At 43.0% G+C, this 27942-nt stretch overlaps 1 protein-coding gene across 1 annotated transcript in view; it reads left to right on the forward strand.

The window, feature by feature from the left end:
* Positions 1-27942, forward strand: part of dock1 (dedicator of cytokinesis 1) — an 815700-nt gene that overhangs the window by 177496 nt on the left and 610262 nt on the right. Inside the window, 3 exon segments of the mRNA XM_034193753.1 lie at positions 1449-1574; positions 1706-1830; positions 21756-21854. Of these exon segments, the coding sequence (XP_034049644.1) occupies positions 1449-1574; positions 1706-1830; positions 21756-21854 (350 nt within the window).

The raw sequence follows: 27942 nt of genomic DNA on the forward strand, positions 1-27942 counted from the left end.
GGTCAGGAACAACACAGGAACCACCAATAGTCAGGCCTGCCATGAACTTGAAATTGCTGGAACACCAGCGTCACTGTCCTCACTGAAGCCAGTTTTACATTGCTGTGGACTGAGAGGGTGCCAACCAAGAAAAAATCCTCTGGTCTAATATTGAGATCAAGACAGACTGAAATTTGCAGCTGGCCCCATTGAAAAGCCAAATGCCTTATGGAGAAACTTTTTATGGTCAGATGAGAGTCAGACGATGTAAAGTTGAGGCTTTCAAAACAAAGATCATTGTACTAACTGTCAAGCATAATGTTGGAAGCATCAGGCACTGGGGCTGTTTTGCACAAAGGGGGTGGAATAATGAAGAAGGAAGACTTCCTCCAAATTCTTGAACATCATCTCAAATCAGCAGTTAGATGGTTGAAACTTGGCTACAATTGTGTGTTCCAACAGGACAGTGATCCAAACACACCAAACGATAGATATGATTAAAAGCCCAAAATCACCACGACATTCATACCCATGATAAGTGTATGTAAATGTCTGACCACAACTGAATTCAAATACATATAGACTTACCATCAGGACCAATAACTTTTCTTTTTTTCTAAAATCCTCATATCTTGTTGGTTTTGGTGCTCTTTTTGAGTTCAGCAGAGGACATAGTTCATAAAGCTGAAAAGTAGAACAAAAAAAGACTTCTTGTAATAGGATAGGTGTCGTGGCAAATAAAATAAATGGACTGCATTTATATAGCGCTTTTCCATCTGCATCAGAGGCTCAAAGTGCTTCACAGTTATGCCTCACATTCACCCCGATGTCAGGGTGCTGCCATTCAAGGCGCTCACTACACACCGGGAGCAATAGGGGATTAAAGGCCATTAGTGATTTTCCAGTCAGGCGGGGATTTGAACCCATGATCTTCTGGACTGGAGCCCAACACTTTAACCACTAGACCATCACCTCCCTTAAGGCATTTTTTTTTTCATTCTCTGAAACAAAAAAACATGTCTTTATATTTGTCATGTCTGTGACCTCTTCCCCAGACATAGAAACTCATCTAATGTGAAAATGAATCTATATAGATGATTGTTCTGTCTGTTTTTGCTATGTGCTGCTCACCTCACACATGAAAAATGGGTGCACACTCTGTTCTCTTGAGGGATGCAGCAGCCACGACACCCACATTTGGGATTCTTGCCTATTAACACACGGTTTGACGTGAAAAACACATAAACACAGGTATTGTATAGGGGTCACTTTCAATACCAGATGCCAGTATACTGTCAGAGAAAATCTGATTTCAGCAAATAAGTCTACATTTAGGCGGCTGTTAGTTGTCACTGTGACACTTTATAGTGGAAATCAAGAGATCATGGCCCTTTATTTATGTGTGATCATGCTGTGTTTGTGCTGACTTTATCTTGGTCTCTCCCTCATTTCCTCTCCCTTGTCACCAGGCCTGTGGGTGACTCTGAAGCTGCTTCCTGGAGACATCCATCAGATAAGGAAGGACTTCCCTCATTTGGTGGACCGATCGACAGCCGTGGCTCGGAAGATGGGCTTTCCTGAGATCATCATGCCAGGTTGACACCTTTTAAAAGCTTCAAAACATTTCTTGTCGTTAAAGTTTTATTTAGACATTGAGTGGCCCGATTTAAGACACATATGGTGGCAAAAATCTCAACATAAATCTTTTTTTTCCTCCTTTCTTAAGGTGATGTACGAAACGACATCTATGTTACTTTGGTTCAAGGGGACTTTGATAAGGGAAACAAGACTACGCCCAAAAACGTGGAGGTGACCATGTCTGTTTATGATGAGGATGGCAAGAAGCTGGAGGTATGATTTAAGAGTTTAAATTCAAGTGCTTTGGTGTTTTATCTCGGCCCACTTTTTGTCAGCATTAATTACGCAAACGCTTGAGCTGTACTATCGCTAGTCTGTGATTTTCCAGCCTTCCATAATCCTGTGCACCCCAACGTGCTGCTTAACCTACCAGGATTCGTATCCAAGACCGTTTGGTACAGGCACGGATGTGCACCTTTGCCACCTGTTTGAAAAAAAAAAAAAAAATATGTGTGAGCATCAACCGTTCTCATTAGTACAGTGACTTACACACTCAAACACACACTTTGGGCACAGAGCACAGTTACTGGTGAGTGGCAAAAATATGGACTCATCACTTTTCTTTTAAGAATAATTACCTTTGCTAATGAGGCTGTGAGGTTGTTTTCACCCATGTCTCTTTGGGAATGTTCACATTAAAGTTTGAAGTGGCCCAGACCTGAGTGTGAATGCTCAGTTTGGATTTGCCATTCAAACAGCTGCATTCTGCACATCCAAATTTCACTGACATCATCAGCATTACTGGATGTCATTAAGATAATGACAGTGATGCTTTAACAATACGTAAAGCAGCTGACATCCCCAACTTTTATGCTTTAATTGTTTTGTTGTGAATTTTCATTGTTTTTCTGTTGCATACATTGCTGATCAAATCTGGATCTCTTTGTTTGTTGAATGCACAGTGCACTGAGAAATTTTATGAAGGCATCAGCTCTTTATGCACTTACATTTTTATGACAACAATTAAAAAAGAATTCAGGCTTTATATTACAATTTCTGAAATGATACTGTTAAGCAATGAAATACATAATTATGTGCCCCTGTTAGTACAGCACAACTAATTCATCACTTTTACAGACATGCCAGGGGATGGATGCATGAATATTTCTGAGTCATTGATAATGTCCATCTAACTAAGTATCAACATAGCAAACAACATAATTCAGATCTGCAAGAGTAGACTTGGATTGGAATCTGTTTATTTAATTTCCGGTGTCCTATCCAGTAATTTTGACCAATATCTGACTGATACCAATCTAATGTGGATGTAAGGCGACAAAAAAAAAAAGAACTTTTTCCAAAAATCGTACTTGAGCACTTTTGTGTGCAGAGCTGTTTTAGCCGATATTAGATAATTAGATTGTGTTGATGAGCAGACGTTAAGATGTCCGTAAGTAACCATTCGAATTGTGATTGAGTAATTGTCTTTTGTATTATATAATTTAGCTGCTCAGGGGTTAGGTCTGTCTTTTATGTCTTCCGGGTTTATATTAACAGCTTGCGCTGAAGTGTTGTTTCAGAGTAAAGCAAACTGGAAAGACAAGTAATTAATGTTCATGAGATATTGCTGCGGTGGCCAATTTGCAACTTGGAAAATGCTGAATTGACTTTCACCTCAGAGTTCTGTCTTGTTTTTAATCATATCAGCCTGTCAGTATCTAATGGTCTAATAAAACATTAGTTTCATTTAATGACCAATAAGCAGTACCCCTTTCTGTGATGCTTAATTCTTATCTCCACCTGCCTGACTTCACTGCGTGATCTGTCAGTGCTCAAAGTTAATGGGAGTTACAGTCCAGGTCAGGACTCTTGGCACCAATTTAAAATGAGCTGAAAAATAAATGCAAATGTACAATCAAGATATTAAGTAAAATGTCACAGGTTAATGAACAACAAAATAAAATGCTTTTATGTTGTGAAATACAAAATAACAAAACAAAAAACAAATATAAAATGTATGCATAACACAGTTATTGGTTACTCACTTACTGTTACTCATTTACCTTCCTGCTGGAAAAGAGAATCAGCATCTCCATAAATCTTACCAGCGATGGAAGCATGAAGTGTTCTAAAATCTCCTGGTAGACTGCTATGTTGACTTTGGACTTGATAAATCACAGTGAATCAGCACCAGTAGATGACATGGCACCTCAAATCATGACTGACTGTGGAAACTTCATACTGGACTTCAACTAAGTTGGATTCTATGCCTCTTCACTCTTCCTCCAATCTTCGGGACATTGATTTCCAAAGGAAATGTAAAATTTACTTTCATTAGAAAAATGGACTTTTGGGCCAAGGAGCAACAGTCCAGTTCTTTTTCTCCTTAGCCCAGGTAAGACACTTGCTACACTTTCTTTGGTTCAGTACTGGGTTGAGACTAGGAATGTGACACTTGTCGCCCATTTTCTGGACACGTGTGTGCGTGTGGCTGTTGATGCACTGATTTCAGTCTCAGTCTAGTCCTTGTGAAGCTCCCCCATGTTCTTGAATCAGCTTTGCTTGGCAGTCTTCTCAAGGCTGCAGTCATCCCTGTTGCTTGTGCTTCTTTTCCTCCCACAGTTTTTCCTTCCAGTCAATTTTCTATGAATATGCTTTGATACAGCACTCTCTGAACAGCCACCTCTTTCAGCAATGACCTTTTGGACAACTATAAAGTCAGCAGTGTTCCCCATGATTGTGTCTTGTGTACTGAACCAGAGTGAGAGAATCATGGTATTTATACTGCATAAATAGTGACTTGAAATGACATATTCTATTATTTGAGGTATGTTTTCTCTTTTTTGAGCTGTATGTTGTAATTGGCAACATTAAAATAAAAATGCATGAAAATTTTAATTTATATGTAATGAATCAATAATATATAAAATTTCACTCTCTGAAAAATGTGACAAAAAATATTAAACTTTTGAAGCACAGAATAGATTTGGTTTGCTCAGAGTTGTATGGATACAGAAAAAATGAATGTTGTGGTGGCATTGAGGAAAAAGTTTAAATTATTAACTTGTGCATATAAACTAATCAAACTATGGGAATTGATTATACATTGTGTGCACAAATAACATGTCAAGCCCTACTTCTCTACATTGCTCAGACTACGGGGCACTGTGGTTGATGTGTGGAGACCTTTGTGCACTTTCGAAATCAGATATTTTAAATGTGCAAAGCTTTTTTTCCCCCATCTGCTTCCATTGATGATTTTAAACAACAGAAACATCCATCTACACCTTACACAAATTGTTATGGAGGTCTGGTGAACTTCACCTCAGGTGTAGTCATGATGAATAGAACGAGTTTCATATTCTCATTTATATCATGATTGCCAAAAATACCATGAAATATCATGCAGCCGGTCTGCTCTGTGTAAGCCTGATCCCGTCAGATCTCAGAAGCTAAACAGTACAGGATCTGGTTGGTACCTCTTTGGAAAACACCATTGTCTGCGTGTGTTTCTCCAGGTAAAACTGGAGTTGCGTCAGGAAGGGCATCTCATTTCGTTGATTAAACACCTGACCTTGAATCGGCACTTGCCTCATTTAATGACCAGGTCAAAACTTTATCTGAAAAAAAAGCCTGCCTTAAATAAGCGCCAGGCATTATGTGCATTAAAAAGATTACAGGTCAAATCACTGTATTTTTTCTACGTCCGCTGTTGAGTGTTACCTTAAAATCCTCAAGCCTAATTTCTGCTTCTCCAGCTCAGTAACTCCGTGGCCATGCAATGACATTGACATGCACGTGACACTTTTAAAGTTCTCTGTCACATTTTTATGCAATTTACCACAGGAACTGTGGCTTTTTCTGGATTAATTTGTTCCTCAATGAGCTCCAATTCTTTATATAGTCATCAACCTCCAAACCAACGGTACGTGTACTTTCTCTCCATGAATTGCGGGTCATTTGAGTGTCTTTTTCCGACTCCATGTTGTAAAGTTGGTCATATTTGCAGCCTTTCTGCAAAATGTATTTGATCCATGATGGAAATGTAATCAGCGCGCACACTGCAAAAACTATTAAAATATGACTGGAGAGGAAGGAGTGAAAATGGAAAAGTGATAAATTCCTGCCCTTTGCGGTCTCAGATTTGGCAGGCGCGCATCAGGCTACAAAGAGGGTTCGCAGCCACGCAGAGGATTCTGATTTAAAGTGGTTGTCTTTGATTCACCACACCCTGGAAGGTGTGTGAAACTTAACACCATATTATAGTGCAGGCAGCAAGCAGCATTTCGTTAATAGTCACCAGCCTTGAATTACGCCCTGATTCTTGTAGGCACCGTGTCTGAGCACGGTTTGAAAAGCATAAACGCCCAGGCTTTTAGTCAAGGAACTAAGGTACCCATTTTCCTCGAATCGGCGAGTGTCAGTGCTGAGCTTCATTTTGTACCTCTGATACTGGGCACATCCAGACTGCTCTGTCCGGTATATGCAAGGGTTTTTAATGAAAATTCTTTACAATCAGACAGGATGTTTTTGTCTGATGTAAGTGAAAATCCACTATACGAAATCCAGTATATACTGTGTTTACTACATGGAAAATCATGTTTGCTTTTGCTTTTGTAGTGTGAGTGCAAATACCTGGTTTATATGATAATGGTTGGAGAGGTGATGGTCTCGTGGTTAAGCGTTGGGCTTCAGACCAGAGGATCCTCGGTTCAAAACCCAGCCTGACTGGAATATCACAAAGGGCCCTTGGGCAAGTTCGTTGATCCCGGTGTTTAGTGAATGCCTTGCATGGCAGCATCCTGACATCAGTGTGTGAGTGTGTCTGTGTGAATGCGAGGCATAATTGTAAAGTGCTTTGAGCTTCTGATGCAGATGGAAAAGTGCTACATAAAAAAAAAAAAAAAATGCAGTTTGTTTATGGTTTTGGTGGGTTTTACTGTATATATATATATATATAAAATTTTGTGAATTGTGCACAATTCTACAAAGACCTACAAATTAAATGCAACTGAGTGCAGTAACTTTGCTGCAAATGCAACATTTTTGATGCTTTTAAAAGTCAGGTTTTCTGAAGAATGTCAAAGGTGTTGAATCAGCTGTGGTGTTTGACTAATGCTGTGTAGTGGTGTGTTGGTCTGCCAATCCTCCCCAGGGGTTGTTATATTGAGTTTTCACTACATTGCACAGATGTTTATGATATTATGTCCACCCTGACAAAATGTGTGTGCTTGTACTGAAAGAGAACACAACAAGATCTGATGTCGGCAGACTGATTTGAGACGATACGACCTCAGCTTGTGGGAGGCCTCCTACTACATAGAGCAAATCGGAACAAACTGCCGTTGCCCTCGGCTGCCTCAATTATACACATTAATCTCAGACTGAAAGGCTTTGTCAGTGATTTGGCCCAGCAGGCTGAGGAACTGTATCAGTGGTGATTATTCTGGAAGTAAATGCAGTTTGGAAGTAACGGGAAGCAGTTATGGTTTTTGCTCCTGTCAGATGGAATGAACCGCCACACACAGTATTGGTTTGGTGCCCTCTTTGCTTGGCAGTCATTGGGATTTTTTTAAAAGACAATGTTCTATTATAATGTAAATTGCATTAAAAGTTTTAACACCCATAAGCATATTAAAAATTGTTGGGAATAAGTTGCCATATTAATCTTTCAGAACTGTATGACAATTTCTTTTTTCAAAAAAAAGGTTGCACAGAATGAAATACATAAGAATCCGGGATAACCCAGCAGGTCAGTTCTGAATTAGCTCACAACTCCTTTACTGAACCTTAATATTGAGTAGTGACATTATTATATATTATATGTGCATTTTGTGATGAACACGTAAGGCCCTTTTTCCTTGGATTCCGTAGCGTGAAGCAGATGACGTTCTGCAACTCTCACTGGACAAGATGCCAGTCTGAATTAGATTACTTTCCCAGCCAAGCCCGGTACCCATTTACAGCTGGGTGAAATGGGGTGCCATTGGGTGACATTTTCCAAGCATTATGTTAAAATGTTTTGTTTTCCATTATTTAACTGTAGGTTTCAGACATTTAAAGCTGTACGGTCTTTCAAATTTTGCAAAACTGACAAAATTTAATTTCTACCAAAATCCAAGCATGATAATGTTAGTTTATGTTTGTAACATAAACAAAATTACAAAAAAAATTTACAAAATTGCAAAATTACAATTCATTTTCATGAAGAGAACCTAAAGTGCATCCAGAAAGTATTCATGGCACTTAATATTTTCCATATTTTGTTACATTATAGCCTTAAATGGAATAAATTTATTTTTCCCCTCAAACTTCTACTCACAACACCCCATAATGACAACATGAAAAAAAGTTATTTTTTAATTTTTGCAAATTTATTAAAAATAAAAAACTAAGAAATCACATGTTCATAAGTATTCACACCCATTGCTCAGTACTTTGTTGATGCACCTTTGGCAGCAATTCCTGCCTCTTGTCTTCTTGAATATGATGCCACAAGCTTGGTGCACCTATCTGTGAGCAATTTTACCCATTTCTCTTTGCAGCACCACTCAAGCTCCATCAGGTTGGATGGGAAGTGTCCTGCACAGTCATTTTCAGAGATGTTCAATAACATTCAGGTCTGGGCTCTGGCTGGGCCACTCAAGGATATTCACAGAGTTGTCCAGAAGCCACTCCTTTGATATCTTGGCTGTGTGCTTAGGGTCTTGTCCTGCTGAAAGATGAACCGTCATCCCAGTCTGAGGTCAAGGGTGCTCTAGAGCAGGTTTTCATCCAGGATGTTGTTGATTTGCTTCACACCTGGAAGTGACAGCTTGGACACCAAACCGTGTTTCCATAAGACACAATGCAATCTGGTGATGTCTAACATGATTCCGTGACATTTTTCCTTTGGCCAGTTTAGATTTTTTTGATTAATGCTGGTGGCAAAGACTGCACTGCTGGCATAGATAATGAGTATTGACTCTGATCATTTTTAGTATCGATTAGTGTTTTTAATTATTTATAAATTTTTGGCAACTTGAGTGGTCATCCTAGTCCTGTTGATGCTAACAGTTCAGGGTTTATGGTATCGACAGTTTGAATGCGGGTAACATCATTCATTGTACTGTAACAGCATATGCTAGCAGTAACCACTAAGACATGGTTAACATTGTTTGTTACCCAGCCTGTATGGATATAAATGGCTGCATGCTCCAACTTGAGAAATTCTTAAGTTACATTCTTCATTGAGCTTTTGATACATTAAATTTATGCAGTTTAATTTTATTTAATGTTTTGCTGCTAAAATATATTGGCTCCAAATATTTTTCCGGTGTTGACAGTAATGTGTGACTGAGACACTGTCTCCTAAAATGTTTCAACCTTTGTGAAATTACTGTATCACTTGTCTAGGTGGCATGCATGCAAGTGATTGGTTCCTATGATTTCTGTAAATGAAGTGTTATCACTGTACTACTGTCCAGGCTAGTTGAAGTTTGGAGTTTTGATGCAGTTAGCAGAAGGTGGGGCATGAACTCTATGATTAACGGGCAGGTGACCTCAGGAAGGGTGAGACAGACTGAGAGAACAAATCATTGAAACATTGTAGGTTGTGTGAGGAAAACTAAATTTAAGCAGCCATATTCACAATAAAATTATGAGATGGACTCAACAAAAATATAAACGCAACACTTTTGGTTTTGCTCCCAATTTATATGAGATGAACTCAAAGATCTAAAACTTTTTCCACATACACAATATCACCATTTCCCTCAAATATTGTTCACAAACCAGTCTAAATCTGTGATAGTGAGCACTTCTCCTTTGCTGAGATAATCCATCCCACCTCACATGTGTGCCATATCAAGATACTGATTAGACACCATGATTAGTGCACAGGTGTGCCTTAGACTGTCCACAATAAAAGGCCACTCTGAAAGGCGCAGTTTTATCACACAGCACAATGCCACAGATGTCACAAGATTTGAGGGAGCATGCAATTGGCATGCTGACAGCAGGAATGTCAACCAGAGCTGTTGCTCGTGTATTGAATGTTCATTTCTCTACCATAAGCCGTCTCCAAAGGCGTTTCAGAGAATTTGGCAGTACATCCAACCAGCCTCACAACCGCAGACCACATGTAACCACACCAGCCCAGGACCTCCACATCCAGCATGTTCACCTCCAAGATCGTCTGAGACCAGCCACTCGGACAGCTGCTGAAACAATCGGTTTGCATAACCAAAGAATTTCTGCACAAACTGTCAGAAACTGTCTCAGGGAAGCTCATCTGCATGCTCGTTGTCCTCATCGGGGTCTCAACCTGACTCCAGTTCGTCGTCGTTACCAACTTGAGTGGGCAAATGCTCACATTCGCTGGCGTTTGGCACGTTGGAGAGGTGTTCTCTTCACGGATGAATCCCGGTTCACACTGTTAAGGGCAGATGGCAGACAGCGTGTGTGGCGTCGTGTGGGTGAGCGCTTTTCTGATGTCAATTTTGTGGATCGAGTGGCCCATGGTGGCGGTGGGGTTATGGTATGGGCAGGCGTCTGTTATGGATGAAGAACACAGGTGCATTTTATTGATGGCATTTTGAATGCACAGAGATACCGTGACGAGATCCTGAGGCCCATTGTTGTGCCATACATCCAAGAACATCACCTCATGTTGCAGCAGGATAATGCACGGCCCCATGTTGCAAAGATCTGTACACAATTCTGGGAAGCTGAAAATGTCCCAGTTCTTGCATGGCCGGCATACTCACCGGACATGTCACCCATTGAGCATGTTTGGGATGCTCTGGACTGGTGTATACAACAGTGTGTACCACTTCCTGCCAATATCCAGCAACTTCGCACAGCCATTGAAGAGGAGTGGACCAACATTCCACAGGCCACAGTTGACAACCTGATCAACTCTATGCGAAGGAGATGTGTTGCACTGCATGAGGCAAATGGTGGTCACACCAGATACTGACTGGTAACCCCCCCAATAAAACAAAACTGCACCTTTCAGAGTGGCCTTTTATTGTGGGCAGTCTAAGGTACACCTGTGCACTAATCATGGTGTCTAATCAGCATCTTGATATGGCACACCTGTGAGGGGGGATGGATTATCTCAGCTAAGGAGAAGTGCTCACTGTCACAGATTTAGACTGGTTTGTGAATAATATTTGAGGGAAATGGTGATATTGTGCATGTGGAAAAAGTTTTAGATCTTTGAGTTCATCTCATACAAAATGGGAGCAAAACCAAAAGTGTTGCGTTTATATTTTTGTTGAGTGTACAACCCCTGGCAAAAATTATGGGATCACCGGCCTCGGAGGATGTTCATTCAGTTGTTTAATTTTGTAGAAAAAAGCAGATCACAGACATGACACAAAACTAAAGTCATTTCAAATGGCAACTTTCTGGCTTCAAGAAACACTGTAAGAAATCAGGAAAAAAATTGTGACAGTCAGTAACGGTTACTTTTTTACACCAAGCAGAGGGAAAAAAAATATGGAATCAATTCTGAGGAAAAAATTATGGAATCATGAAAAACAAAAAAACGCTTCAACACATCACTAGTATTTTGTTGCACCACCTCTGGCTTTTATAACATTCTCTGAGGTATGGACTTAATGAGTGACAAACAGTACTCTTCATCAATCTGGCTCCAACTTTCTCTGATTGCTGTTGCCAGATCAGCTTTGCAGGTTGGAGCCTTGTCATGGACCATTTACTTCAACTTCCACCAAAGATTTTCAATTGGATTAAGATCCGGACTATTTGCAGGCCATGACATTGACCCTATGTGTCTTTTTGCAAGGAATGTTTTCACAGTTTTTGCTCTATGGCAAGATGCATTATCATCTTGAAAAATGATTTCATCATCCCCAAACATCCTTTCAATTGATGGGATAAGAAAAGTGTCCAAAATATCAATGTAGACTTGTGCATTTATTGATGATGTAATGACAGCCATCTCCCCAGTGCCTTTACCTGACATGCAGCCCCATATCATCAATGACTGTGGAAATTTACATGTTCTCTTCAGGCAGTCATCTTTATAAATCTCATTGGAATGGCACCAAACAAAAGTTCCAGCATCATCACCTTGCCCAATGCAGATTCGAGATTCATCACTGAATATGACTTTCATCCAGTCATCCACAGTCCACGATTGCTTTTCCTTAGCCCATTGTAACCTTGTTTTTTTCTGTTTAGGTGTTAATGGTGGCTTTCGTTTAGCTTTTCTGTATGTAAATCCCATTTCCTTTAGGCGGTTTCTTACAGTTCGGTCACAGACGTTGACTCCAGTTTCCTCCCATTCGTTCCTCATTTGTTTTGTTGTACATTTTTGATTTTTGAGACATATTGCTTTAAGTTTTCTGTCTTGACGCTTTGATGTCTTCCTTGGTCTACCAGTATGTTTGCCTTTAACAACCTTCCCATGTTGTTTGTATTTGGTCGAGGCCGGTGATTACATAATTTTTGCCAGGGGTTGTATACAAGTTAATGTAGCTACTGTGTTGCAGAAACAGTGTCCTCCAAAAGTATTGGAACACTTGGTATTTCACATTTTAATTTGTTTATGCTTTTTTAAATACAAAAGATAAAAATTTTCTTTAGAAGCTATTCTTGCACCAAAACATCAAATCTTGGCTTGCATCTCGGATGTACCCTCTGGCAAATTGTAGCTGAACTTTCATGTCTTATTTTTAAGAAAATCCTCCTCTATACTACTTCACCATGAAGCTGTATCACTGGGGATACAAAATGCAAAAAATGCACAATGCACAATGCACAATTTCTCCAATCATAGCCAGAGAAGCCATTAGCTGCTTCTGGGTTATCTGTGTGTCTTGGTGGCTTTCGTCACTCTTCTCCTTCTTGTTCAGTTACTCAGTTTTTGAGAACTGTCTACTTCACACAGATTTATCATAGAGTGCCATATTGTTTATATTTCTTTGTAACTGATTAAATAAAGTTCAAGAAATATTCAGTGACTTGGAAATGTTCATGTATCCATCCCCTGACATGTTTGAAGAAAACTAGCAATAAAACTGATTTACAGGTATTATACCAAAAGGGCCCATTACTTATGCAACCCATCAAATTGGCTTTTACATTTTTAATTCATTTGTATCAAGTTGTAGAGATTTGCTTTCAGTTTGAGTTTAAGGAAGATGATTTTAGGGGACGTGTGTGTGGATCGGGAGGTCTGGGCGGCTTTGCTTGAGCTGCTGCCCCCGCGACCCGACTCCGGATAAACCGGAAGAAGATGGATGGATGGATGGATGATTTTAGAAATTTTTATTTTTGTATTTGAAATGGCATAAACAAAGTAAAATATGTGAAATAACAAATGTTCCAATAGTTTTAGAGGGCACTGTAGGTAGTAGTGCTTTTTTTTTTTACCATTTGTTGCTTAATTGTTTAGTAAAATTGGTGTTAAAATCTCCATAGGTTCCTGCATTAAAAGACAATAGCTACAAATTATACTTTGTGAAAATAACAGTCCAGAACCCAAAGATGGTAATATTCCAGTGATACAGTTGTATGTAAAAGTTTGGGCACCCCAGATGATTTCCACAATTTTCCTTTATAAAGTCATTGGTTGTTTAGATCAGCAGTTTCAGTTAAATATATCATATAGCAAATAAACAGTGATATTTGAGGAGTGAAAGGAAGTTTATAGGATTTACAGAAAGTGTGCAATTATTCTTTAAACAAAATTAGGCAGGTGCATACATTTGAACACCCCAACAGAAAAAATACATCAATATTTAGTAGATCCTCCTTTTGCAGAAATAACAGCCTCTAAACGCTTCCTATAGCTTCCGATGAGAGTCTGGATTCTGGTTGAAGGTATTTTGGACCATTCTTTTTTACAAAACATCTCAAGTTTGTTCGTTTCCGAGCATGGACAGCCCGCTTTTCAGATTTTCAATAATATTCAGGTCGGGAGACTGAGATGACCATTCCAGAACATTGTACTTGTTCCTCTGCATGAATGCCTTAGTAGATTTTGAGCAGTGTTTAGGGTCACTGTCTTGTTGAAAGGTCCAGCCCTGGCGCAACTTCAGCTTTCACTGATTCATGAACAGTGTTCTCAAGAATCTGCTGATATTGACTGGAATCTATGTGACCCTCAACTTTAACAAGATTGCCAGTACTGCACTGGCCACACAGCCCCACAGCATGATGGAACCACCTCCAAATTTTACTGTAGATAGCAAGCGTTTTTCTTGGAATGCTGTGTTGTTTTTCAGCCATGCGTGCCACCCCTTGTTGTGTCCAAATAACTCAATTTTACTTTCATCAGTCCACAGCACCTTATTCCAAAATGAAGCTGGCTTGTTCAAATGTGCTTTAGTATACTTCAAGCGACTGTGTTTGTGCAGTGTATGCAGAAAAGGCTTCCTCTACATTACAGCATCATACAGCATCTCTTTGTGCAAAGTGTGCTGTATAGTTGAACAATGCACAGAGACACTATCTGCAGCAAGATCATGTGGTAGGTTTTTGGAGCAGGTCTGTGGGTTGACTATGACTGTTCTCACCATCCTTTGCTTCAGCTTATCTGAGATTTTTCTTGGCCTGCCACTTCGGGCCTTAACTAGTACTGTGCCTGTGGTCTTCCATTTCCTCACTATGTTCCTCACAATAGAAACTGACAGCTGAAATCTCTGAGATAGCTTTTTGTATCCTTCCCCTAAACCATGATGTTGAACAATCTTTGTTTTCAGGTCATTTGAGAGTTGTTTAGAGGATCCCCTGTTGCCACTCATTAGAAGAGATGCAAAGAGGGGAAAAATTTGCAAATGGCCACGTTAAATACCCTTTCTCATGATTGGATTCACCTGTGTAAAGAGGTCAAGGGTCATTGAGTTTACCAAACCAATTTTGTGTTCCAATAATTATTGCTAAATGTATTCAAATCAATAAAATGACAAGGGTGCCCAAATTTATGTACTTGTCCAATTTTGTTTAAATAATTATTGCACACTTTCTGTAAATACTAGAAACTTCATTTCACTTCTCAAATATCAGTGTGTTTGTCTGCTATGTGATATATTTAACTGAAATTTCTGATCCAGACAACCAATGATTTATGAAGGAAAATCATGCAAATTATCAGGGGTGCTCAAATGTTTGCATACAGCTGTATAAAGTAGAGAAACAGCACAGTTCCTTTCCACGAACAGAAAAAAGAAAGACTGATACTACCAAGATATGATTTTTTAAAAATTTTTTAAGTTCTTTATTTGGTGAATAGTAGTTTTAACAAGGTTGTCCACACAATTCTGATTAGACAAGTTATGTGGGCTGGCATTCATTTCTTGGTTCTGCTATAACAGGTTCCTGAACAGAGTTCTTTTGGCTTATTTCAGCTGGTTCAGTTTGAAGCTTAGCTTACTCAGGGAGTTTACTGGAATAATTTACTGTAAATCTGTATTCAAGGCTGTCACAGGTCTTAAGTTGTAATGATTGGGGTCGGTGACAGCAGTCAACAATGGTTAAGTGACATTGATCACATGAGTGTCACAACCTCACTTGTTCTTACAGCGCAGGATCTGCACTCTGTTCTCTTGACATTTCACAGAAGTGGTCTGTCTCTTCTCATCACTCCTCCGTGTATTGGCACTAATTAGTATTTCCTTCTTACTTGGGAGTGTAGCTTCTTCCTATTGTTAATGCCTAAAGCAAACTAATATTTCTCCTCACTCTTAATGCTAACTTTATCTGAGGAAAGAAAATATGATAAGGCGATATGACTCCAAATCATTGTCATGATTGTGCAAAACATGTTTACCTTGATTTGAAATTATTGTATTTATTTATTTATTTATCATTCATCCATTGTTTTGTTTTTTTTTCCATTCATTTTCTGCTTCTTGTCTTGGATCCAGGTCATATTGTTTTTTCTTTTTTTTTTTCTGCAGTGCCATCATAGTTCACTGACCGATATAGCTGGCATATGTTTCAGAATTAAGAGTTGCACATTTTAATCATTTATTACTATTTTATTGAACTTTTTATTGTAAGTATTAATTCCAGTATTGAATCCATTCTGGTCTAACTTTAATGTGATAACTTTAAGTGAGAACAACCATATCAGGAGCGCTGTTTACTACAATAGAGATTGAGCGACATGACTAAAAATAGACAATCCATTAATATTGACACATTTGCGATTAATTTCCCAGCCCTAGAAGAACCTTGCCTCCATATACAGAGTGTTCAGTATTGTTAATTGTCATGGTTTGGCCCTGTTCAAGGCTTTGATTCCTTCTTTCTTTACATCCCCTTCGGCTCCTGCTTTGTTTTATTTGTGGATTATTTTCATCATGTGTTTCTGCTATGTTCTATTTTGCTTTGTCACTTTGTTTCTTTGCTACTTTTATACTTTAGCCGTTGTCCTGTTCCATCTTTGTTTTAGCCAGTTTGTGTTTTCATTGTTTACCACTTGTTTATTTTGTTCTTCTCATTTGTTATATTATCTGTTGTGCTTTAGTGTCAGGTTTTGTTGATCTCAGTCTCTGTTTTATTTTGTAATTTGTTTAGCCACTTTGATTTCTTAGTCAGTCCAGTTTAGTTTTATCTTTGTGTCTTCTTTCAGTTCTCATGTTCATGTCTGGTTTGCTATTGTGTTATATTCTGCCCCGATTCCCATTTTTGCTCTGTTCTGCTTTTGCCTTTTGTTTCCACTCCGCACCTCCCATCAAGTCTTTGCTCCTCGCCTCATGCCCAGTTATTTATGTTACTTCACTACACTGTCTTTGTCTCCCACCTTGTTTATGTCTGCTTTGTGTTTCCATTTACTCACGCTCTTGCACCTGTTCCATTGTCTTTGTCTATTACATCACACCGCTGTGCTCACTCCCTTTAGTCACACTCTTGACTCCTGTTCACACATCTTTGTCTTTTCTTCTCTCCACCTTGTGCTCTCTTCCCTCACTGTCTTGCACAACATTGTGTCTTTGTTCATGAGCCACGCCTCCTTTCTGGATCCTTCCTCTCACACCCACCTTGTTTACACCACCTGTCACCAATTAGTCCACATGTATTTAAACCCCACAGTTCTTCACTTCCTCGCCTGATTGTTGACTTTGTACACTTTCTCGCCTATATATATATATATATATATATATATATATATATATATACGAGGTCTATTAGAAAAGTATCCGACCTTATTATTTTTTTCAAAAACCATATGGATTTGAATCACGTGTGATTACATCAGACATGCTTGAACTCTCGTGGGCATGCAAGAGTTTTTTCACGCCTGTCGGTTACGTCATTCGCCTGTGGGCAGTCTTTGAGTGAGGAGTGGCCCACCCTCTCGTCGATTTTTTCATTGTTTAGGAATGGCTCAGAGACTGCTGCTTTGTTTGATCAAAATTTTTCAAAACTGTAAGGCACAACTGAGTGGACACCATTCGATAAATTCAGCTGGTTTTCGGTAAAAATTTTAACGGCTGATGAGAGATTTTGGTCAGTAACTGTCGCTTTAAGGACGGCCCACGGTGCCTGACGGCGATCTGCGCTTCGAGGCGGCAGCGTCTCGCCTTTTCAAGTTGAAAACTTCCACATTTCAGGCTCTGTTAACCCAGTAAGTCGTCAGAGAACTTTCAGAAGAAGTCGGCATGAGAAGTTTATTCGGACATTCCATTGTTAACGGACATTTTGTAATGAAAGAACGTGCGGGCAGAGTCGCATGTCGGGCCGGACCCGACCGCGGGGGGTCGGGACAGGAAAAACACCTCCGTTGGAAACCTTAACGGGCAAGTTGGAACATGCCCAAGCTGTTAAACAATTTCTCAGTTACTCACTTGTTGAAAGCCATCAAAAGCCGCCTGAATTTTACAAATGATTTTCAACACGGAGGTGTTTTTCCTGTCGCGGCGCACACAGATTTGCCGAGTCGTCACGGAAACGACTCGGCGAATTTGCGCGCACGTCTTTCATTAAAAAATGTCCTTAAACAGTGGAATGTCCGCATAAAGTCCTCATGCCGGCCTCTTCTGAATCTTCTCTGTTCTCTCACGACGTCCTGGGTGAATTAAGCCTTAAATTAGGATGTTTTCAGGTCGAAACAGGCCGACGACGGCGCCTGGAAGCGCTGCAGGACGTCCCGGTCCATGGGAAGTCCTTACACCGACAGAAACACCCCATAATCTCTCATCAGCCGTTAAACGTTTCACCGAAAACCAGCTTAATTTCTCAAATAGTATCCACTCGGATATTCCTCACAGATCCAGAAAAATTTTTGATAAAGCAACGCGCGCCGTCTGGAGCAGCGTGTGAAACAAAGGAATTCAGCCGAGAGGGCTGAACCACATCTCACTCAAGGCCTGCCCACAGGGAAATGACGTCACCGACACGCGTGAAAAAACTCACGCATGCGCACGAGGGTTCAAGCATGATTGGTGTAATCGCATGTCTATCAAATCCATATAGTTTTGTTTTTTTTATAAACTGCCAGTTGGCGCTGTTATGTTTCCTTTCTGATAATTCATATCATTGTGAGAATAGACTGGGAGACGCCTCTATGTTTTGCATATTGTCTTCTGTAATATGTCGGTATGCACCCTTGCTATGTCGGTATGCAACTTTGCTTCAATAAATTCAGGAAGTGAGTGGGCGGGCCCTTCAGAGCTGACTGGCGAGCAGGGACGATGGTCATGCCTGCCGGCTCTCTCCTGATCAGGAAAGAAATCCAGTGTTTCTTGCGTGGTCATTCTCTGCAATAATTTGAGCTGACTCTTTTACCAGGTTTAACCCTGACATTCCCTAATTGGGAAACACTGTAATACCATACATAATTTACTCCCGATTTAAAAACGAAGCAATGAGTGTAATTCTTATACCACCAGTGTCATCTAATAAGTCATATGAAGTGTAAACATTCTTATTGTATGGCTGAACTACTGTGCAGATGCCATAACATCATAAGAAAATCAAGTGCACATATTTTTCTTAAGTTCTTCAGAATTCCTGGTCATTCTGTAATGTACAGGTGATTTGGACTCACAATACCACTTGTATCCATATTGTTGACTATATGCTTGAAGTTGTGGCTTCCCATTACATTATAGCTTGCAAGCTGTATTTGATATAACTATGTCATTTTTCCTTATTTTGGAAAAATTATATTGATATAAGATCCTCCAAGGCTTTTGGGACACATTAATTGTCCACATTTACAAGACCAAGGGAGACCAATGCTGCAGCAACCAACAAGGAATCTTGCTGCTCTGTATAGCAGAGGCTCAGTGAAGTTTCTGCTCAGGCAAGGGATCATGTGACATGGTGTTTGCTGTTTGTCAGTCACAAGAAGAATATCGGGGGGATAACAAAGCGCTTCGCTTGGTCTTTATAGAGCTGACCAAAGCATTTAACTCTGTATACAGGAAAGGTTAGTTTAATGTTCTCCACAAATTCAGCTGCCCAGAGAGGCTCTCTCAGCTCATCGCATCATTTCATGATGGCATGCAGGAAAATGTTGACATCTCAGATCCATGTCTGGTGAAAAACAATGTTAAGCAAGCCTGGGCACCCACCCTGTTTTCAATCTTCTGTGCTGCCATGTTGATTGATGCCTTCAAGGACTGTGACAGGGGTCTTTACATCCAGTTTTGCATATGTAAGCTCTTCAACCTAACGTGGCTCCAGGCCAAGGTGTTTGAGGTATTTTGACCAGAGTTACTCTTTGCCTGTGACTGTGCACTTCCTAGACACACAAGGACACAAAGCTCATAACAGGACAAATTTACTGCCTCCTCCAAGCAGTTCAGATTGACATCCAGTGTCCGGAAAACTGAGGTGATGTACCAAGAAGCGCACAGGTACTACAGCCCCTCCATCCCTTATCGCTGTCAAGGTTGATGGCACTGAGATAAAATTTGTTGACTAGTTCTGTTACATGGGAAGCACAATCTGCAGCTGGGGATACCTAGATGCAGAAATGGCATGGCGCATCGCTAAAGCAAGCCAAGCTGATGTAGACTCATCAAGAGACTCTAGAATGTTAAGGGAATTAAGCTTACCGCCCCTTTCACACCGGGGCTGCTTCGAGTTGCTTCATGTGGCGTCATGACGACGCAGGTGCGCGCATCAGGGGGGCAGAGAGGAGGGGGAATGCAGCCTGCAGGTTCCCAGATTTCTGATTTCTCTGTGCAGTTTATATTTGTTCTTGTGCAGGGCTGCAACAATGGACCACAGCAGGAATCATAAATTAGCATCGGGTAACGTTGTATTGTGAGGGTGTGGCTTCCAGTCACATTGAGTGCCATCATGTTGCTCTGACTTGTGCTGAAACCACTTAATTTCTGCGTCGAGCACAGGACGCAAAAAAAATTTAAATGTTTCATTTTTGTCGTGCGATTTGCTTCATCCTTTGCTTCCCTTGCACTGTTGTGACGTTGAGCTACATCGCCTCGGCATTGGGTTGCTTCCATGTGGCATTGTCATGACACCGCACGACACAACTTGAAGTGGGCCCGGTGTGAAAGGGGCTTTAGGCCCAAAATCTCTTACAGAGCCGTTGTCCTGACCACCCTCCTTTACTGCTGTGAATCCTGGACAACTTACTATCGCCACATCCAGCTGCTGGAGCAGTTTCAGCAAAGATGCTTGAGTAAAATCATGATCCTGGAGTGTGGACTGTCCAGCTTTGAGAGGGTGATGGTCAAGAGCCACCGTCCACATAAATGACTCCAGGATACCCAAGATGCAGCTATACAGTCAGCTGAAAGATGGCCACTGCATACTATTCAAGTACAACTTAAAGGTGACTCTAAAAGCCTATGGCATTGACATTACTACTTGGGTAGTACATGCCCTTGATCGCCCATACTGAAATCAGCTGTGCTCTAGTGGCATCAAGGCTTTCGAACTTAAGAGAATACGAACTTTGAAGAACAAACGAGCGTGCGCAAGCAGGGTGCACCTTCCGGAGACGTCTTCCTGTGCAACATCTGCGGGGGAATCTTGTGCATCAAGAATTGACCTCTGTTCTCACATGAGCACTCATAACCATTAACCTCTTGCCTACTCATCCGTCGGCTCCAAGGGAAGTGCATCATCATCATCATTATCATATAATTTTTCCTTGTTTTTGCCTGAAAACCAAATTGCACTTGTGAAACTGGTAATTTGAGCAGTTTCAGAAAACAAAAGCAGCCTGGTTTTTCAAACTGAAGTGACACCTGCCAGCATCGTGAAAGCTGTGTCCTGGACTCTCACACATTTGACCTCCCATCATACTTTTAGGCCAAAATATCACTTGTATATTCATAAGCTGGTGTTTGTGTTACATTTACTGTTTATGATCATGCCATGTCAGCTGTGGTCGAATCCAAATTAACCTTGACAAACGAACACCATCTCACCAACCCACCATTCGTGGCTGTCTAATTGCTTTTTCCTGCTTTGTCTCTTATATATCTAAAGCAGTTATGAATCAAGGCCACTCACTGCAGGCACACCAGGTGAAAGAGCTCGCAACCCCCTCTTGGATCTGCTTAGCACGGCTGGGGGAGACAGGGCCTGTTATTCCTCATAATTGCTGGTTGTCAGAAGCCATTAGTGTCGGTGTATTTCAGCAGCACCATGCTTGGAGGCCAGGGGATTTATTTGTCGTGGCAACAAAGAGGCACAGCATCTGAGGACTGATTGATGGAAAGCAAGGCGTGTTGCACTGCCTGGTGTCACTCCTTCCCTTGTGGCATATTACCCTTAGGGGGCATTTTACTTCGACATACTGACCCATTGGTAGGAATCCATTCGTCCCAGTGGAAAGACCAGTTTACATGTCTCGATCCAGCAGCACCAGCTGCTCCTCTCCCCGTGCCTGACTTCTCTCTCCCTCTTGCTGGAGTGAAACATTGGGCGCCTCCCTCTTCAATATTTAATTTCTAATTTCTTTGGTATTTCCACAAACCCACCAGGAGAACTGCGGCCAACAGGCAGGTGTTCATGCATAAGGCGCACTGAGTAATTTGAAGGCCATTTGGCAAGATTAAGACTTTCTGCCCATAGGACACCATTTGATCAAATAAGAACTCATTAATTTTCTACACTGTGAATGTGCTAATGTTTTGACAGAGTAAATAATGGCTCAATCTTGGTGTTTTTTTTTTGTCACTTTGAATGTATTTACAACTAATCCAGCACAGCCAGTTAGTGTAATTGATTTATAAATTCCTCTTTTCTCTCTATAGCATGTGATCTACCCTGGAGCTGGAGATGAGGGGATCCATGAGTACAAGTCTGTCATCTACTACCAAGTGAAGCAACCGCGGTGGTTTGAAACAATTAAGGTGTGTATTACAAAATGTACTACAACATTCTTGCTACTGATTATTACTTATCCATGGGTGAAGCTTTAAAAATAATGCCCCACTACGGGCACCATTGCTTTTATATGATACTAGGATGTTGACCCGTGGAGAACCACAGGTTCTACATATGGTCATTTGTACTATATACAGAGCTGACTTTTGGGGAAAATCTGTTTATAGTTATGCTACAATTTTTTTTTAAGTGTTGACAGAAAGTCATTATTGAAGGTTTTATCTGTTTTCAGTTGTGTCCAATTTTCTAAAATAAATTTTTGTCCTTTCTGAATTTCAATTGAAGCTCCAGATACACAAAGACACAGAGGATCACTTGTCTTTTTACCTCCGCAAACGAAGTTGCAGGAGGTTGCTTTCGTCCCTGTTTGTGTTTTTGTTTGTTTATCTGTTTGTGAACAGCCTGGAGCCCACAATTTTTTATATATCGTTATGAAATTTTTTACTGAAGATTCATATGCTGATAGACAAGAAATGATTCCGTTTTCAAGGTCATAGGTCAAAGGTCAAAGTCAGGAAAAATATTTGAAAATTAGAAAAATCCCTATCTTTAACATTGAACGAATATTCAAAAATTCATAACTTCATAATCATAATTTCTTTCATGTTTGAGAACGTTATGTATGGGTTAGGGTTAAAAAGTTTGATCCGGATCTGGTCGAAATTACAGATTTTGTGGCCATTTAAATTTAACATTGAAAACCCCATTTAATGTATATTTTACAATATATCTTCATCAACTCACATAAACTCGCCGTTTATGTGAGTGAGAGATGGTGCAGCACAACTCATATTCACGTGAAGGAGCAGATCTGCTCCTTGGAAGTGGAGCTACTCGCGGTGAGCATGAGGCCATACTATTTCCCACGGGAGTTTGGAAGTGTGATTACGCTCTGCGCATATATTCCTCCTTCTGCGGACGCCACCACTGCCTGTGAACAGATTCACAGCACAGTCACGCAACTGCAGACGCAACACCCACGCGCGCTCTTCCTCATCACCGGAGACTTTAATCATGCCTCCCTCTCCGCCACCCTCCCCACAAAACCAGGGACAATAGAATACTGGACCTTTTTTCCTTAGATATGTTTGGGTTGATGCCTGAACATTTAAGTTACTGAATATGTCATGAACTTCATTTACCTCAGTGCTGAATGCAAACAGTATTGTGATTACGCAGATCTGTTTGGAGTAGGCAATTTTCAAAAAGTGAGTACTGTGAAAGGAGGAACCGAGTGACGAGACGAGTGACACCCACCACAACTCTTGAGACCTGAAACACACTGATTGTGTTACGGCTGCGTTGCACGTTGGTTTTCATTTTGGGAACCTTGTTAACAAATTACACCTCACCAATATAACAAAGTCAGGCATTGCCCTCATGCTCCCTTTCTGATTATACGATACAAGGTGTCTTTGAAAGTCCTTCTCAGTAATGCCTTTTTCACATTAGACAGCTGATTGAAGGCAAAAAACAAAAAGTAGAAAACTTTGTGATTTTTAAATGGAATCATTGTGGCTGTTTTGTTGTGATGGACAGACAGTGGCTTGTTATATCTCCCGCTTTGCAGCACATGAATCAGTTTTGCTAATTTGAGTCCCGCGGGCCATGTGTGCCTCCCTTTGTTTTGAGCTGTTTCATCATGGTGCCTGCAGTGAAACTTTGAAGAGAAAGCGAGTGGGCACCCTGAGATTTACAAGTGATGACTGGGGGGGGATTCTAACAATAAATAAGTACATTAAAATCTGCTTATACAAATATTTTGTTTGCACCCATACAGTTAGTGACAGGCAGGTTAGCAATTCAGAAACAGCAATTCTGTTGTGAAAAGAGTGATGACATGGACCCACAACAGGGGGCGTAAATGAACGGACAATGGAAATGCCAAAAGGTAACAATTTAATGTTGTGAACAAATGCACAACGGTATACAGATACGGTTTTGAACAACAGTCATTTACACTGTCGGTGTCGTGTGGTCAGGCCCGAGGATAGGAGACGCCTGTCCAGAGAAGAGTCGGGACCCACACGATTTCCCCCGCCAGCGGAGACCCGAGAGTCACCAGAGCCGCCAAGTCCTGAGTCTCCAGGTGGCCACCGCCTTCAGCTGTCGGACAGGGTACTGCTGGCAGAAAGCAAAAACAGATCAAGTGGGTGTGTGCACACCCAGCAGAACAATCAGCAACTCAGTTCAGTTCCTTTTGTGGGAGAATCTCCACCTCCGACACGGGAACAACATACATGCAGCGCCTGAGTGACTACTTATCCGAGGAGCGAAGAGCGTTGTCTTCTCCACAAACCCAGTCTCCAGCTGCAAAGTCGCCAACAGGTACGCCTGCAGAATATTCAGAACAATTGTATAGCAACAAAAACGGCTGAGAGTTTTACCAGTTGGTAAGATGATTTCTCGGCAGAGATGTGGTGTCTCATCCAGGCTTTTATGGAATGTAATGATGATGGGTAGATTGGTGACAGCTGTCAGCTCCGGGCTCCTGGAGCTCCTCTGCGGTGACTGCGCCCTCTAGTGCCTGAAGCCCGCCTTCAGGCAGGGCGCCCTCTGGTGTTGGGCCAGCAGTACCTCCTCTTCGGGCGGCCCACACAACAGGACCCCCCCTCAACGGGCGCCTCCTGGCGCCCGACCAGGCTTGTCGGGGTGTCGTTGGTAGAAGTCGGCCAGGAGGGCCGGGTCCAGGATGTAGCTCCGCTTCACCCAGGAGCGTTCTTCGGGTCCGTAACCCTCCCAGTCCACCAAGTACTGGAATCCCCGGCCCCGCCGACGAACATCCAGGAGCCTGCGGACGATCCATGCACACTCGCCGTCGATGGTACGGGCAGGAGGCGGCGCTGGTCCGGGAGTGCAGAGGGTGGAGGCGAGATATGGCTTGATCTTGGAAACGTGGAATACCGGATGAATCCGCAGTGAAGCTGGCAGTCGCAGCCTCACTGTGGCCGGACTGAGGACTTCGACGATTGGAAACGGTCCGATGAACCTGTCCTTCAGTTTCTGAGAGTCCACGTGCAGAGGGATGTCCTTAGTTGAGAGCCACACCTCCTGCCCGGGATGGTACGCAGGAGCCGGGGCACGCCAGCGGTCTGCATGGCCCTTCGCCCTCGTCCGGGCTTCCAGAAGGGCAGAGCGGGCTGTGCGCCACACCCAACGGCACCTTCTGAGGTGGGCCTGGACCGAGGGGACCTCGACCTCTCCCTCCGTGGCTGGGAACAATGGGGGCTGATACCCCAAACATACCTCAGAGGGGGAGAGGCCAGTTGCCGAGGAGATCTGACTGTTATGGGTATACTCGATCCAGGCCAGATGTTGACCCCAAGCCTTGGTATCCGGACGAGAGACTCACGGTGGCCCCCAGTTCCCTACAGAAACTCCTCCAGACTTGCGAGGAGAACTGGGGACCACGGTCTGAGACGATGTTCGTGGGGATACCATGCAGACGCACGACGTGGTGGACCAGGAGGTCTGCAATCTCCTGGGCAGTCGGGAGCTTCGGGAGGGCCACGAAGTGGGCCGCCTTGGAGAACCGGTCCACTATCGTCAGGATGGTGGTCATACCCTGGGACGCAGGGAGGCCCGTGACGAAGTCCATGACTATGTGGGACCAGGGGCGACGAGGCACCGGCAGCGGCTGGAGGAGTCCCTGGGCCTTCCTGTGTTCTGCCTTGCCCCTGGCACAGGTGGTGCAGGCCTGGATGTACTCCCGGACGTCGGTTTCCATCGATGCCCACCAGAAGCGCTGCCGGACCACTGCCACGGTTCGTCGCACCCCCGGGTGGCAGGAGAGCTTAGAACTGTGACACAAGTCCAAGACTGCAGCTCTGGCTTCTGGTGGGACATATAGTCTGTTCTTGGGTCCACCTCCGGGGTCCGGGTGTCGTGTCAGGGCCTCCCGGACGGTCTTCTCCACGTCCCAGGTGAGGGTTGCGACGACAGTGGACTCGTGGATTATGGTGTTCGGTGGATCCGACAGCTCTGGCTTGACCTCCTCTTCATGCACCCAGGACAGTGCATCGGACCGTTGGTTCTTGGTCCCAGGGCGATAACGTAATTTGGAAGTCAAACCGACCGAAGAACAGTGACCAACGTGCTTGCCTGGGGTTCAGACCCTTGGCGGTCCGAATGTACTCCAGGTTCCGATGGTCAGTGAAAACTGTGAAAGGCACCGTAGCTCCCTCCAAAAGGTGTCTCCACTTCTCGAGGGCCTCTTTCACCGCCAGAAGTTCCCGATTGCCGACATCATAGTTCCTTTCAGCCGGGGTCAACCTGCGGGAAAAATAGGTACTGGGATGGAGGACCTTATCGGACTCCCTGCTCTGGGACAGCACGACTCCTATCCCTGAGTCAGAGGCATCCACTTCAACTATGAACTGGCGGTTAGGACTGGGCTGCAACCAGAACTGGTGCAGTCGAGAACCGGCGTTTCAACTCCCTAAACGTGGCTTCGCACCGATCCGACCAGGTGAAGGGAATTTTAGTGGAGGTCAGGGCTGTCAGGGGGCTAACAACCTGACTGTAGCCCTTTATGAACCTCTGGTAGAAATTTGCAAAGCCGAGGAACTGTTGTAGTTTCCTACGGCTTGTCGGATGGGGCCAATCTCTCACCGCCGCACCCTTGGCTGGATCAGGGGCGACAGAGTTGGAGGAGATAATGAACCCCAGGAAAGACAAAGAAGTGTGGTGGAACTCACACTTCTTGCCCTTCACAAACAGCCGGTTCTCCAACAACCGCTGTAGGACCTGATGTACATGCTTTACATGGGTCTCAGGATCTGGGGAGAAGATGAGAATATCGTCAAGGTATGCGAAGACGAACCGATGCAGGAAGTCCTGGAAGACGTCATTAACCAAAGCTTGGAATGTCGCGGGCGCATTGGTGAGGCCGAACGGCATGACCAGGTACTCAAAATGACCTTATGGGGTGTTAAATGCCGTCTTCCACTCGTCTCCCTTCCGGATCCGAACCAGGTGATACGCATTCCTAAGATCCAGTTTCGTGACGGTTTGTGCTCCATGCAAGGGCGTGAACACTGAATCTAATTGAGGTAATGGGTATCGGTTGCGAACCGTGATCTCGTTCAGCCCTCTGTAGTCAATGCATGGATGGAGTCCGCCGCCCTTCTTGCCCACAAAAAAGAAACCAGCACCCATCGGGGAGGTGGAGTTCCAGATCAACCCGGCAGCTGTGGAGTCCCGGATGTAGGTCTCCATTGATTCGCATTCCGGCCGTGAGAGGTTGTACAGCCTGCTGGACGGGTACTCAGCGCCCGATATCAAATCAATGGCACAATCGTACAGACAGTGCGGGGGCAGCGTGAGTGCCAGATCCTTCATCCGTCAGCGAGGTCATGGTACTTGGCTGGCACCGCCGCGAGATTGGGGGGGACTAGAACCTCCTCCTTAGCTGTCACACCGGGTGGAACTGAGGATCCTAAACACTCCCGGTGGCAGGTTTCGCTCCACTGCGTCACAACCCCAGACGGCCAGTCAATCCGGGGATTGTGCTTTAACATCCATGGAAAGCCCAAAATCACTCAGGGAGGTAGAAGGTGTCACATAAAACACAATCTCCTCCCTTTGATTCCCAGACACCACCAAGGTCACTGGCTGTGTCTGGTGCGTGATTAATGGGAGCAGGGTGCCATCTAGTGCCCGTACATTCAATGGTGACGGTAAGGCCACTAGAAGGAGCCCAACCTCCCTTGCCCATCTGCTGTCCAGCAGATTCCCCTCCGACCCCGTGTCCACCAGTGCTGGGGTGTGAAGGGTTAGATCCCCACTCAGGATCGTCACTGGGATTCGTGCAGATTTACGGGGTTTCCCCACGTGAGTATTGTGGCCCACCCTTAGCCCAGTCTCTAAGGGCGGGCATTGTAGTTTAACCACTTGGGGCAATTCTTCTGAATGTGCTCGCTCGAGCCACAGAAAAAGCATTCCCTGCGGGCCAGCCTCCGTTGTCTCTTATTTGATTTCACTTTAGCCCTGCTCGTGTCCATAGCCTCGTCAGCAGGGGGAGCTGTCGCCACACGGAGCTCTCTGGCAGTGGAG

Source organism: Thalassophryne amazonica, chromosome 18 (assembly GCF_902500255.1).
Source record: "Thalassophryne amazonica chromosome 18, fThaAma1.1, whole genome shotgun sequence".
In the NCBI taxonomy this organism is placed as follows: Eukaryota; Metazoa; Chordata; class Actinopteri; order Batrachoidiformes; family Batrachoididae; genus Thalassophryne; species Thalassophryne amazonica.